Raw genomic sequence first — 13418 nt, 5'->3', positions numbered from 1 at the left:
TCCCACTTGACAAATAATCTGTGTGTGGTGGAACCTGGTCCAGGAGAAACAAGTCACCGCGTGAGTCGGTACAATCTGAGCTCAAGAGAGCCAAGTGATGGTGTTACAGGTCAGTGGTGGCTCTGCTGGCCCAGCAGCACCAGCTCTCCTGCAGGGCAGCAGCTGCCCGAGGGGTGTTTTGAGGTCACGGTCGCGGCCGGCCCAGCCAGGCAGTGACCGGCAGATGGCACTGGGAGAGACACCACTGAGAACTGGGCAGCTCGGAATGCACCGCACGGATCCCTGCCGGCAGCGCCGAGCTTTATTTAATCGCCAGCTTCACACGGGGTTAAGAATCAGATTAAAAAGAACCTCCTGCCCAGGTGCCGCGGCTGCTGCGCGTTCTCGGGGCAGGCTGAGCTCCTGCTGCCCAGCTGCTCTGGGGGGAAAAATCCATCCGGGGGCTATGGACACATGAGAAAAGTGCAGCCAGAGCAGCTGCTGTTCCCCTGGGCTGAGGGCTGAGGGGCTGGAGCTGGTGCAAAACCACGTCTGGTTTTGCATCTGGGTGGAGGAGAACGTAGGGTGAATTCCCTACAAAGAATCCAAAGAGCAGAAAAGCATTTCTCCTCCCAGCAAAATCAGGGCACTTGGGCTACACCTGATTTTTTGCAGTGCTGGAAGTGTCCCCCCTGCTCCCACCATGGTCTCCCTCGCCTCAGCTGCCCTTTGGCACTCGCTGTGCTGGTTCAGACAATCCCCCACTCCCACCCTGCCCAGCTCACAGGGGTTCCCAGTCAACATGTGTGTCCCAGTGTTTTAAAGTCACAGAATCATAGAATGGATGAATGAATAGTGTGGAAGACAATAAACTCCTCCAGAGCTCATAAAAGTGGGTGAGTAGGGAAGAGAAACATCCTGTTCCTACCAAGCCAGTGCATGAGCCTTGTTAGACACCAACCAGCCATGTTCAAGACCCTCAGGATGTGAGTCAGTAGAAAACCAGGCTTGATTACTACAGAGTGGGGCCTCTCTGGAGCCACCAGCCATGAGCAGCCCCTGTCAGGTGTCGGTGTGTGGCTCCTGTCCCTGTGCAGAGGGTCCCCGGGGTGTGGTGGACGGGCTGTTCCTGCATTCCACACACACTTACCTAATGCCGGCTGGACAGGAGTGTGTCAGCTCCAGGGTGGGGCTTGGGCCTTGCACTGCTAATCTTGATGCTTCAGACATTGGCTCCAGACAGAGCTGTCAGAGCAGGTTTGGAGTTGAGAGATGTCCCTGCACCCTTTTAGCAGCAGCTGCCCTGCCCTTGCCGATGCATCAGCTGTTACTCACGTTTCCCCACGAGCCACATGCCCTGGTGGTGACTCCTCCAGGGCTGTTTGCTCTTCCCCACAAGCTCTGGGCATCCCATTTTCCTTTATCCTTGTTGCCATACTCTCTCCTGCAAGACAGCCAGGACATTGTAGGGCCAGGGGCTACGTGGAGCCTGGCCCTGCATCTCCACATCGTTTGCAGAGACCAGCACCTGCACTGGTCTAGTGGAAGGTGTCCCTGTCCATGGCAGGGGGTTGGAATGAGATGAGCTTTAAGGTCACTTCCAATCCAAACCATTCTGGGATCCTCAGCACCGCCTTGTTCCTCATCAGCCAGGCCACGGTGAGCTGGCCAGCAGGAGCTGGGGCTTGTGTTGATCCCTTCTGGATGTTTCTCCAGGTCTATGGAGCAAGGCTGTTGAGGTGTCTCTGAGATGGATTTGCCTTAGCAAGAAATGGGAACCTCTGGTTTGACCAGCTGAGTTGAAGCCTGGTGAGATGTTGGCCTCAAACCCTGCTTGCAGGAATTGTTGGGGTATTGAGGGTATGGCAGACCCCAGACCTAAGGGAGGAGAAGGTAATACAGAGAGATCAGAGATTTGGGGGGCAGTAGGAGAGCTGTGGTGGTGAGAGAGGTGATCAGTGTGGCCCAAAACAAGAGGAAAAATGGCAAAGCACTGTCTGGGGAGCCGGGAGGGGAGAGGGGGAGGCAGAGCCGGCAGCGTGTGATTAACTTGGCTGTGCTGACCAGAGCTGCCCACCCGCTGATCCTTTCTAACAGCCTGTGATCCCAGAGGAGCCCCTGGAGCCGAGCCGGGTGGTTGCACAATCACAGATGGGGAGCCGAGGCTGCAGCAGCCGGGGGGGCTCTGCCAGACAGGCAGAGCTGGGGGCTCCAGGACCCCCGATGTTGGGCCCTCCAGGTGTCTGTGGGAGGGAGCAGAGCCTGTCCCTGCACAGCCAAGGGTCTGGTTATTCCAGCCAGCCCGGATTTTTATTATTCCAGCCCTGAGCCCGGCCCAGGAAAGGGGCATCAACCCTCTGCTTACCCCTCATTCCCAGCCCTGGGGGCCTGTTCCTCAGCTGCCATTGCTGTCCCCCCCACACAGATCTGGGGACAAGGTGGGCTCTGACCCTGCCTGGGGAGTTCCTGTGCTGCAAAGTCTCTCAGCAGTTGCCTCTTGTTGCCTTCATTTCTAACGCAGCTGCATTCCAGGGATGGGGGAGGACCCGGGTGAAAACAGGGGTTTGCTGGCTGCTGTGGGATCGTTGTTATAGACTGGGAGAAAAGGGACAGGAGGTAGAGGAGACGACCCATAACTGAGGGCTCAGGGAATGGCTGGGGTTTGGAGCAGCAGAGGCTTGGATGAAGAATGCTGATCCAGGGATTAGGATTCAGGCACAGGGTCTGTCCCAGGGAGTGGACCCCGCGCGTTCGCTGGCACCGGCCACGGTGCTGCCTCTCCATCCAGGCCGATATGTGAGATGGGTGTGTTCTGCATGGCTCCAAAACTCTAATAAATACATTTCCTCCCCAATCTTGAAGCTGTTGGGTGTTCCTTGCTTTTGGGAGGTGCTTTAAATGTGACTGCCAGAGCCGTGGGCTGCTAAGAGCAGAAGCCGACTGCACGATGCTGAGCTCGGGTCTTCCTCCTGTTTTCCTGGTGCTCACAGTGCTGGAGCTGAGCTGGTCCCTGAGTGAGGAAGAAAAGAAGATAATCCTGGATGAGCATAATAGATACCGCTCCCAGGTCTCTCCTCCTGCCAGGGCTATGATGAAGTTGGTAAGTGGCTCTTATTGCAGAGGAATCTCGGGGTGTTTGTGTGGTGCAAGCCTTGATCTCAATGCTGGGAGGGATCAGGGTGTTCCTCAGGGGAGGCAGAGCAATTGTCATGTAGGGTTACAAGTAGGTGCCAGTGGGGGATTCCCTAAATTGGCTCTAAAGAGATGAGTTTCCTTGAACTACAGAATTATCTTTGAGAATTTCTGGAAGTTTTTAAGTGTGATCTGAGTCCCCTGATGCTCTGCATGAGTGGTGCAGCTTGTGCTCATCTGGATGTGCTGGAGCTCCTTGTGATGAGGAGGAAGGGCAGGTGAGACCTTGCCATGAGCAGGTGCCATGAGCTGGAGACGTTGCCATGGCCATTTGCAGGAGCTGGAGGGGGAATCCTGCTGTGTGGGGCATCATCTGGTGCTTTGTATTTGCCTTTGCATTTGAAGAAGCTTTTATCTATAGGAGGGACCGTCAACTTCAAACATGTCAGTCAGGTTTTTCAGGGATTTGGGCTGTTCATCACATTCCTAATCCTCACCATGACTTGGTGTCTTGAAGGTGAAGGATCTCCTATTTTGCTCCAGAAAGCCAAATCATGTCCCACAGCACCTGTGGCTGCAGTGGAAGGGAAAATGAGCTCTGGAGCTGGTGCTACTTTTTGTCTTCTTTGGGCTCCTGATTTGATTAACTCCTGCACTAGGTGATTTTTCCTCACTCTCTGCAAATCACGTGGAGAAGGACAACTGTTTACCATGGATAGTTGGAGTCCTTTCCTCTTTGGGTCCCCTTGTGCTTGGAGGAGACCTCCCTGTCTGGCCCAAAGGTTGCCCAGGTGGAGTAAAACCTTTGTGGGCTGGTAAATTGTAGCAAAAAGCTAAATTCGGGGGAGGAGGTCTGACTATGGCTTCAGACTCAACGGGGACAGAGCCAGAATATTAAGGACCATAATCCTGTGGAACCCACCAGGCCAGGCACAGAAAACTTGGAGTATCAGGGCTTTGGAGCCAAAGTCTTACAGAAAGCCTGAGGAAAAGGATCTCTCAGGGTCTTTAAGTCAGTGCAATTCCAAACCTGTGACGGCTGCTCCCTGCTGAGGCTTTGATTGCAGCCCCTGTGCTTTGAGATGCTCCCCCGGCAGCGCTGCTTTGCCTCTGCTTAAACGCCCAGGACCCGCTCGTGGTCTGGAGCCAAACGCTTGGGGGTTGGTTTTCTTTGGAGCACAAAAAATGTTTAGCTTACAGCAGCCCTGACAATTCCTTGGTAGAGGTTTTCCGTGAGAGCCATCCCTGCCTCCCTCCTGGGGTGTTTGCCTGGGCTGGCTTTGCCCCCGGGCTCACCTGCTGCCGTGGCACCGCGCCTGGCTGAGGTCACCCCGCGCTTCCTCCTGGGACACGGGCTGGTTGCCGTGGAAATGTTCAGGCACTGGGGGGGATATGCAGCCTAAAGCCAATTCCGTTTCTAATGAGGCAAATCTGCAGGTGCAAGTCGCCAGTTTATGGAGCCCAGCTCGGTGCCAGAGGGAGGGGGGTGTGCGCTCCCCACACTGGGTCTCCAGCCGCCGCTCCCAGCCTGGCTGGGGCCATGGTGGGAGGTGATCCAACACCCCCAGTCCCCATCCAGGTGCTTCCTTCCCTCCCAGTGCCCTCAACACCCCGATGGTGACATGCCCTGCATGAGGGCCATGCTCTGTCCCCCTTTGGATCCAGCCCTGGCTCCAGCTGGGAAGGTCCCCCCTTAGGACCCCCTGTTTGCTGGGCTGCCTTCCAGCTCAAAGCTGCTCCTCCATCAAATGGCTCAGGGATGGTCCAAACAGCTGCGGTGTAGGATTCCTCGTGTGCATCCCTGCAGGGAGACCTCTCCTCCTCCTCCTCCTTCTCCTGCATATCAATGTGGCCAAGGGGGCTCAGCTGGTGGCGGGGCTGCTGCCGCTCCGGAGGGGGCTCCTGGCAGGCGCCCAGCCGGGAATGTCTCGGATCCAGGCAAAAACATGATGTTTCCCAGGAGCGTGTGTGCCTGGGTTTTGTACAGCTGGTAGGGGAGATGTGTCCTGCTCTCCTCCCACCCCACCCTGGGCAGGGAGGGACATCCCCAGGCCCCCTCTGGCGTGACCCGGGGTGGGTTTCCTCCTTTCCTCCACCCGACTTCACGTTTCTCCTCGCTGAGCTGAGGATGCTCCGTGATGATGTTGGATGTGCTTCAGGAGAGGCTGTGAGGGTCATGGTGATGCACTGACCTTCTCCTGTTTGACCTGTAAGCCAAGGTTTGGGTTGTGCTGGGTCTGACCATGGAGCTCCCCTCCCCTGAGGACTGTGTTGGGTAGCACTGGGAGCCTGGTGTCCATTTCTCTGTGCTGATGCCAAGCTGCTTTCAGACCTGGGACAAGGAGCTGGAGAGCCTTGCTCAATCCTACGCAGAGAAGTGCATCTGGGACCACAACAAGGAGAGGGGCCGACGGGGGGAAAACCTCTTTGCTATGGCCCCAATGCTGGAACTAGAATTTGCTGTGGAAGACTGGAACGGGGAGGAGAAATTCTACAACTTCACAACATCCACGTGTGTCCCTGGGCAGATGTGTGGCCACTATACCCAGGTACCAGCTCCTGGGGGGGAAGGATGGCTGCTCAGCAGAGCTGGGTGCCAGCTTGTCTTGGGCAGAGAGATGAGGTTTCTTCACAGCTTGGGTGGGTGCAAGGAGGAGCAGAGATGGTGGTGGATCCTGAATGCCAAAGCAACATGGGGATGTGGGATCTGGGGCACACACTAAGATTGGTGTAGTCACAGAGCAGCCTTCAAAGCCAGGGGACAGGTTGCCTTCACCCACTCCCCTCACCTTCACCCTGGTCTTTGCCTTAGGTGGTCTGGTCAGACACAAAACAGATTGGCTGCGGGGCAAAGTTCTGTGAGAAGATCGAAGGAATCGAAACAGAGAACATGCACCTGCTGGTTTGCAACTATTATCCCGCGTAAGTCCCAGGCCTGGCATGGCTTGGTGCATCTCTGTGGGGTTTCTGTGCTGGAAATGTCCTTCCTCCTGTCCTGATATCAGAGCAGGGTTGGCCTTGGTCAGAAATAGAAGCAAAGTGGTTCCAAAGAAGGCCTTTGTTCTAAGGGGAGTGAAGGATCTGGTCCATGGAGCTGTGTCCCCTGGCTTTAGCAGCCTTGGGCTCAGGCTGTTGAGTAAATGGCACTGACAGTCCGTGGCAGGAGACCATGACCTGTTTGTTACATTAATCCTGAGTTTTGCCTTGGCTGGGATATCCCAGCTGAATCAGACCCCTCTTCAGGGTGGGCGTTTCCCTTTTCCTCACGCCTGCTTTTTCTTGGCATCTTCTGCTTCCAGGGGTAATGTGAAAGGGAAAAAGCCATACTGGGAAGGACCCCCGTGTTCGACGTGTCCCGAGGGCACAGTCTGTGTGAACAACCTGTGTGGTGAGTGAGCGAAGCCGCGCGTGTCCCTTGAGGGGCTGTTGGGACTGAAACCCCTGGGTTGGGGTCCAAGCTCTGAACCCTCCTGGAGGTTTCAGGAAGCCCTGAGCCAGCAGGTCCGAGGCTGGACCATGAGAGCTCAGGAGCAATGGCTGCTCCTAAGACAGGTCAGCTGCCTCAGGATGAGGAGAATTGGACAAGGGCCTTGTATCCCCTTAGGCAGCACTTTTTGCCCCTTGCAGGGCAAGGCATTGTGTGAGGGAGATGAGGTGTCTCCAGGTTGGCAACCCCAGAGTGGGGGATGGCCCAGAGTGACCAGAGAGGGGTTGGCTGCTGCTTCTTCATCCCCTCACTGGTTTGTGCTGGTCCTGCTCAGTGCAGGGGATCCACTGAGTCAGCTGAGCCAGTCTAACCCACGGCACTTTTCATCTCTTACCAGAACTCGTTGTAGAAGAGACCACTCCGGCCTCTGTGACAACAAAGGCAAGGCCATCCACCCCAACCACAGCCCTGCCAAAACCCACAGCCACAGCCAAAACAGAACCCACAGCACCAGCACACACTACAGCCAAACCAGTACACACCACAGCCAAACCAGAACCCACAGCCAAACCAGAACCCACAGCCAAACCACTACACACCACAGCCAAACCAGAACACACCACAGCCAAACCAGAACCCACAGCCAAACCAGAACCCACAGCCAAACCAGAACCTACAGCCAAATCAGAACCCACAGCCAAACCAGTACACACCACAGCCAAACCATCACCCACAGCCAAACCAGAACCTACAGTCAAATCAGAACCCACAGCCAAACCAGTACACACCACAGCCAAACCAGAACCCACAGCACCAGTACACACCACAGCCAAACCAGAACTCACAGCCAAACCAGAACCTACAGCCAAACCAGTACACACCACAGCCAAACCAGAACCCACAGCAGCAGAGTCCATCACAGCCACAGCCAAAACAGAACTCACACCAGTGTCCACCACAGCCAAACCAGAACCCACAGCACCAGCACACACCACAGCCAAACCATCACCCAAAACCGCACTTCCAACCACAACCACAGCCAAGCCACCACGCACACCCACACTCCCAACCACAGCCAAGCCCAAACCCCCAACAGCAGCACCCATTACAACAGCCAAGCCCAAACCTGCCACCACGCTCCCAACAACAACCCCAGCCAAGCCAAAACCCCCCATGCCAGCAGCCACCACTACAGCCAAGCCAAAGCCCACCTCGCTAACAACCACCACGCCAAAACCCACCACAACAACCACTATGCCCACAAAAACAATGCCAAAACACACCACAACCAACACTACCAGCAGGTCAACACCAACCACACCAAAACCCACCATAACAACCACTACAGCCAAGCCATCACCCACTACAACCATCATGATGGCCAAACCAACACCCACCACACCAAAACCCACCACAACCACTGCTATGCCCACAAAAACAATGCCAACACCCACAACAACCAACACTACCAGCAGGTCAACACCAACCACACCAAAACCCACCACAACCACCACTACAGCCAAGCCAGAACCCACCATAACCACCACTACCATCAAGACATCACCCACTACAACCACCACAATGGCCAAACCAACACCCACCACACCAAACCCCACCACAACCACCACTACAGCCAAGCCAAAACCAACCACAGCTATGACCAAACCAACACCCACCACACCAAACCCCACCACAACCACCACTACAGCCAAGCCAAAACCAACCACAGCTATGACCAAACCAACACCCACCACATCAAAACCCACTCCAGCTTTGGCTACGTCAAAACCTGGTACAGCCACAGCCAGGCCAACACCCACCACACAATCCAAACCAACACCTGCTGCTACACCAAAATCTACCACCACTACAGCCAAGCCAACACCTGCTGCTACAACACCAACACCTGCCACAACAGCAAAGGCACAACCAAAAGCTGCCACTACCACAAAGCCAGAACCAGAAAGACCTGATCCTTCTGAGGCAACCGGGCTCGCTCTTTCCTCTGAGCCCACGTTAGACCCGGATTATAAAGTATCTCCAGAGGCAGACACTGGAGAGCCTGTTAGCTCCTTCACTACAGAGAATCCAGCCTTATTAGAAAGCAGGGGCACAGCCTTCAGCCCCAGATCAGCCCCAGAAACAAAGAAAGGTGTCAAAGAGGATGGGAAAGAGAAATCAGCCTTTTCCAGTCCACCTCCGTCCCTCAGCCAAGTTGTTCCAGGGATCAAGTTAGGTTTCAATAGAGCTGAGCTCATAACCCCCTCAAAGTCAGTGGTCCTCAGCCCTGAAGAGCCCACCTTCTTGCGCTTAACATCATCCTCCAAAGAAAGAAAAGGGCAGAGCCCCCATTTCCAGACCTCCCTGTCAGGTAAGGTATCCGTGGGGTCTGTGCTGGCACGGACACTCGGACATGCAGTGATCCCCAAGCAGCATGGAGAGGGCTTGGGAGGAACAGTGTCAGACTGGTCCTTTGGATCCCCCTCTCATACGTGGCCTTTTCCTCACTCTTTCCTCTAACACTGAGGGGCTGGTTGGATGTCTGGCCCCTGAAGCATGGTCTTGTTTGCAGCCTGCTCCCACTAACCCACGGGCTGTCACGCCTCCCCTGGACCGGAGCTCTGCTGCCCCGCGGTGCCTCGGGGCACATCACTGACAGACCTGCATGAGTGGGAGTTCCTCTTCTGTCCAGGTCTTCCCCTCTAACTCCATGTTTTCTTCTCTTCTTTCAGCAGGTGCCCTGGACACTGAAGAAATGGAGACAGACACTAAAGAAATGGAGACAGACTCGGAACAGACAAACGTGGATCAGCCCATGTCTGGAACCACCAGTACCTGCTCAGGGCTTTCACTCTTCCTCCTCCCCAGTGCCATCCTGGTGGGCCTTCTGCTTTGAATGGTCTTTCTCAGCTCTCCCTGCTCCAGTCACCAAGGCTTTCTTCAGCACTGGTTGTTCCACAACCCTGCTGGGCTCAGGAGACCCCTCAGACAGTTCGGGCTGACACCTCCCTTCTTACGCTGCCTTATCTGCTCCAGCCCCGGGCAGTGGCAACCCCGTGGGAACTTGGTCCCCTTCCTGAGGAAAGCCAAGGGCAGGAGGGTGTCTGCCATAACACTGGTGACCTCGGACACTTCTCCTTTCTTCCTGGCCAGCCTGGGCTTCTGTTCCATTTGCAAGGTGGGAGTGGTGAGCTGTCCCCCAGCCGTGTGGCCGGCAGGCCCCGCCGCACCGTGTCCCCAGGGACAGCAGGACCCACGCGGCAAAAAGAGACGTGGTGGTTGGCTTTGGTGTTTGTAGATGAAACATGGTGGTTGGCTTTGGTGTTTTCTGCTGTTTGTCAGGATGAGCCTCCAGCAAAAATGCTCTTTTCCCTTCCCAGTGTGTCTGTTTGTCTCAGATTTGGGCAAGTTTCATCTCTTTCCCTTTTTGTCCAAAGAGAGGATTTTTTATTTTCCCGTTTCCCTCCTGGTTCTGGTGTAGCTTTGGCCAGATATTCTCCCTACTGCTCCTCACACCTCTGCAGCCCTTGCCTCTTCCCTCTCTCCTGTCTCTGCCCCCTGTCCCACTCCTCAGTTATTGCCATTATCCATTGCCACAGCTTTATTTTACGCCTGTGCCTTCACCTTTGTGCACGCACAGAAGAGAAACCTTGAGCCCTGAGAGGAGCCACCATCTCCTTCATACAGCTTTCCCTTGCATGGCTTCTTTCTTTGCATAATTTCCGTGTATTTGAATTTAGGTACAGATTCCTCTTGACATATAATCTGTGTGTGGTGGAACCTGGTCCAGGAGAAAAAAGTCACCACACGAGTCGGTACAATCTGAGCTCAAGAGAGCCAAGTGATGATGTTACAGGTCATTAGCGGCTCCAGGACTTGTTGCAGAACCACTGTCCTTATCTGAGACACTGTGTTTTGTTATCCCACATCTCCCTTCACCTGAGGATTCCCAGTCAGGTGTGTTAAATATGTGACAAGCTTTCCAGACTGGTGGGAGGAAGATAACTGGAAGATACAGTCCCTTCTCTGGTGATTGCATCCTTTGATTTCTTACACAGGTGAGGTGGAGGATGACCTGCATTGTTCATATCCTCCCACCTGCTGCTCTGTCCTGTGCACTGAATAAATCCTTTTGTTAAAGTCTGTGTGGGGTGTGCAGTGTCTTGCTGCGGGATCTGAAGGCCTGGGAGCCACTTGTTTTACCTGTAAAATGCTCCTGGCTGTGTGCTCAGGGAGAATTCCTAAAAACCAACGTGACTTCTGGGGGTGCTGAAGGAGTTTTTTGGCTTTCCAAAAGCATCCAGGTGCTGCTTTCCTAAGGGTGTAACTTAGTTTTTTTAAACCCATCTAAAAGCAGCAGGAGGAGGGGTTTGAGAGTGACATGGGGATTCAGGATGACGTAGGGAATTTTCCCTGGGCACCCAGCTGAGTGCAAAGCAAAAATGTGTCCCCACCAGGAATTTTTGGGCAAGGAAAGCAAGAGAGAGCTCAGAGCAAGAAAAAAACCCAAACAATCAAAACTTCAGCTGGATCGCTTCTGGCTCCCTGTTTTAGGAAGCTCAGCACCAGCCTCTCACGCCCTAAACACACACAATTCCATCCTTGCAGCACAGAAAGAAGTGAAGTACAAATGTGTGTCCCCAGACCCCGTGTTTCTGCAGCATTTCCACTTCAGGACATCCATCTGGGAGCAGCATGTGGGGAAAGGGCTTTGTGGGGCAGGAACTCGCAGCGCAGGAGCAGCGCTGGTCTCCGACCTCGGCTTTTTGCTTTCCCCCCATCGTCCTGCCCCTGCATTTCCCGGCAAAGCTGCCCTGCAGCTCCACATTTCCCTTCCCCCGGATCCCTGCTGCAGGAGCCCAGCAGCACCAGCTCTCCTGCAGGGCAGCAGCTGCCCGAGGGGTGTTTTGAGGTCACGGTCGCGGCCGGCCCAGCCAGGCAGTGACCGGCAGATGGCACTGGGAGAGACACCACTGAGAACTGGGCAGCTCGGAATTCACCGCACGGATCCCTGCCGGCAGCGCCGAGCTTTATTTAATCGCCAGCTTCACACGGGGTTAAGAATCAGATTAAAAAGAACCTCCTGCCCAGGTGCCGCGGCTGCTGCGCGTTCTCGGGGCAGGCTGAGCTCCTGCTGCCCAGCTGCTCTGGGGGGAAAAATCCATCCGGGGGCTATGGACACATGAGAAAAGTGCAGCCAGAGCAGCTGCTGTTCCCCTGGGCTGAGGGCTGAGGGGCTGGAGCTGGGAGTGCATTTCAGAACCACTGGTTCTGGTTTTGCATCTGGGTGGAGGAGAACGTAGGGTGAATTCCCTACAAAGAATCCAAAGAGCAGAAAAGCATTTCTCCTCCCAGCAAAATCAGGGCACTTGGGCTACACCTGATTTTTTGCAGTGCTGGAACCGTCCCCACCCCCCCTCCCTTCCCCGCTGAGGTGCTGCTAATTAACAGCCTCCAAAATAATTTTAGGATTTGAGTATTTTATCATTATTTTGGGGCTAGAGAACCTTGTGAAAACTGTTGAATTTGGTTTTCCTTAAGGTTTTGACTTCTGGAGACATGCTGTTGTGCAAGGACCTATTTATAGAGTTCCTTGTAGCAGAAAACTCCAAACCAGGAGGAAATCTGCTTTCCTCTTCCCCTTGCACCCCAGGACAGCGGGGCTGAGCCCTTCTCACACAGGCATTAGGGGGGGATTGGTTTAATCCTAAATTAGGGGGCCTAGGCAGGGGCAGGGTTTGGTGTGGAGCACAGGGGAGGACACAAAACGTTCAAGGGAGGCTTTAACAGCATTTCTACTCCATTTCTGGTGTTGGCACCCCTGGTATTGGGGTGACCTTGGCAAAGATGCTGCCAGGTCCCTACAGCCCCACAGCCATGTGTGGTGGGAGGAGGAGAGGGTACCAACCATCAGTTGGGGTGAGTTGGGTTAAAATCATGCGATTTTTTGGTGTTTATGTGGTCTGGCTGCTGTGTGAGCCCCACCTGCTTGGTTCTTTCCACCCCTGGGGCCTGTTCCCAGCAGGGACAGGGACGTCTCTGCTGCTGGTTGAGTGACAGGAGGTTTCTTGGCTTCAGCTCCTGAAGCCTCCCCTGAACATGGTGGGTTGGAAGGGTTGAGGTGAACACATACACTGTCCTGGGGGATTTGCATCTGGGGTCATGATGCTGGTAGATCCATCGAGTTGCCAAATATTCCCTTGGAGTATTTGTGCTGAAAGTGCTTTCCTCCCACAGTGTCCTGGAGGGAACTCACCTTTCTTCATGTTGCTTCCTGGCTGCTTTCTCCTAAAAGAAAGTGTCTGTCGCTCTGTGCCAATGGTCAGGGATGGTGTTGCTGCCCCACCAAGATGTGCTGTGGGATCCTGGCCAGTGAGTCAGGTGGGAGTCCCAGATATCCACTGAATATAAGCTTGGCCAGCCTGTTCACTGCCCTCCCGGGCAGAGGCTGCCCTTCCCCTTGTGCCAGGAAGCACTGGAGAAATTAAATGTTGCCTGGGCTGCTTTCTGAGCCCTAGTTGGGGTCAGTGGACCCTGGAAGTCCCTGTGTTCTCCTGATGCTGTATCCATTATAAACATGCTTATAGGAAGGACTATTTAGGGCAGAGAGAAGCCCAACCTGCAGCCCTTGAGCTGATTGAGGGTGAAGGAGCAGGTTGAAGCTTCATGTAGAATTTGTATTGCCTCAAGAAAGCCCTTCCTGCCAGTTAAAACACATGGTCTCAGCTGCTTGGCCAACCCAGTCTGCCCCACATCCTCATCGTGTCCTGGCTGTGGCTTCCCTTTCATGCTCAGGGTTTTGGCCAGGCAGGAACAGCAGCCACCCCTCTGGAGGTCCCAATTCCCCAGCCAAGCTGACTTCAAGGCAATAAAGACACTG

The 13418-nt window shown here is 54.7% G+C and overlaps 1 protein-coding gene across 1 annotated transcript; it reads left to right on the top strand.

Moving 5' to 3' along the window:
* The first annotated feature begins 2926 nt into the window (after positions 1-2926).
* LOC113991994 (peptidase inhibitor 16-like) lies at positions 2927-10681 on the top strand. Its single transcript, XM_027728832.2, has 5 exons — positions 2927-3079; positions 5442-5660; positions 5924-6033; positions 6411-6499; positions 9271-10681. The coding sequence occupies exons 1-5, from the start codon at positions 2927-2929 to the stop codon at positions 9432-9434; spliced, it is 735 nt and encodes a 244-aa protein (XP_027584633.2). The 3' UTR covers positions 9435-10681.
* Positions 10682-13418: the final 2737 nt, after the last annotated feature.

The sequence above is a fragment of the Pipra filicauda genome, unplaced genomic scaffold, assembly GCF_003945595.2.
Source record: "Pipra filicauda isolate LSUMZ 115617 unplaced genomic scaffold, ASM394559v2 scaffold172_size1731463_pilon, whole genome shotgun sequence".
In the NCBI taxonomy this organism is placed as follows: Eukaryota; Metazoa; Chordata; class Aves; order Passeriformes; family Pipridae; genus Pipra; species Pipra filicauda.
Note: the sequence above shows the minus strand (reverse complement) of the source record. Positions and strands in the feature narration are given on the sequence as shown.

What these genes read in the sequence shown, in the direction of transcription:
- LOC113991994 (XM_027728832.2), top strand. Translation starts at nt 2,927, where the DNA reads ATGCTGAGCTCGGGTCTTCCTCCTGTTTTCCTGGTGCTCACAGTGCTG. An exon ending in TGTGTGGCCACTATACCCAG is followed by an intron (nt 5,661 to 5,923) that starts GTACCAGCTCCT and finishes TCTTTGCCTTAG; the next exon opens with GTGGTCTGGTCAGACACAAA. An exon ending in CTGTGTGAACAACCTGTGTG is followed by an intron (nt 6,500 to 9,270) that starts GTGAGTGAGCGA and finishes CTCTTCTTTCAG; the next exon opens with CAGGTGCCCTGGACACTGAA.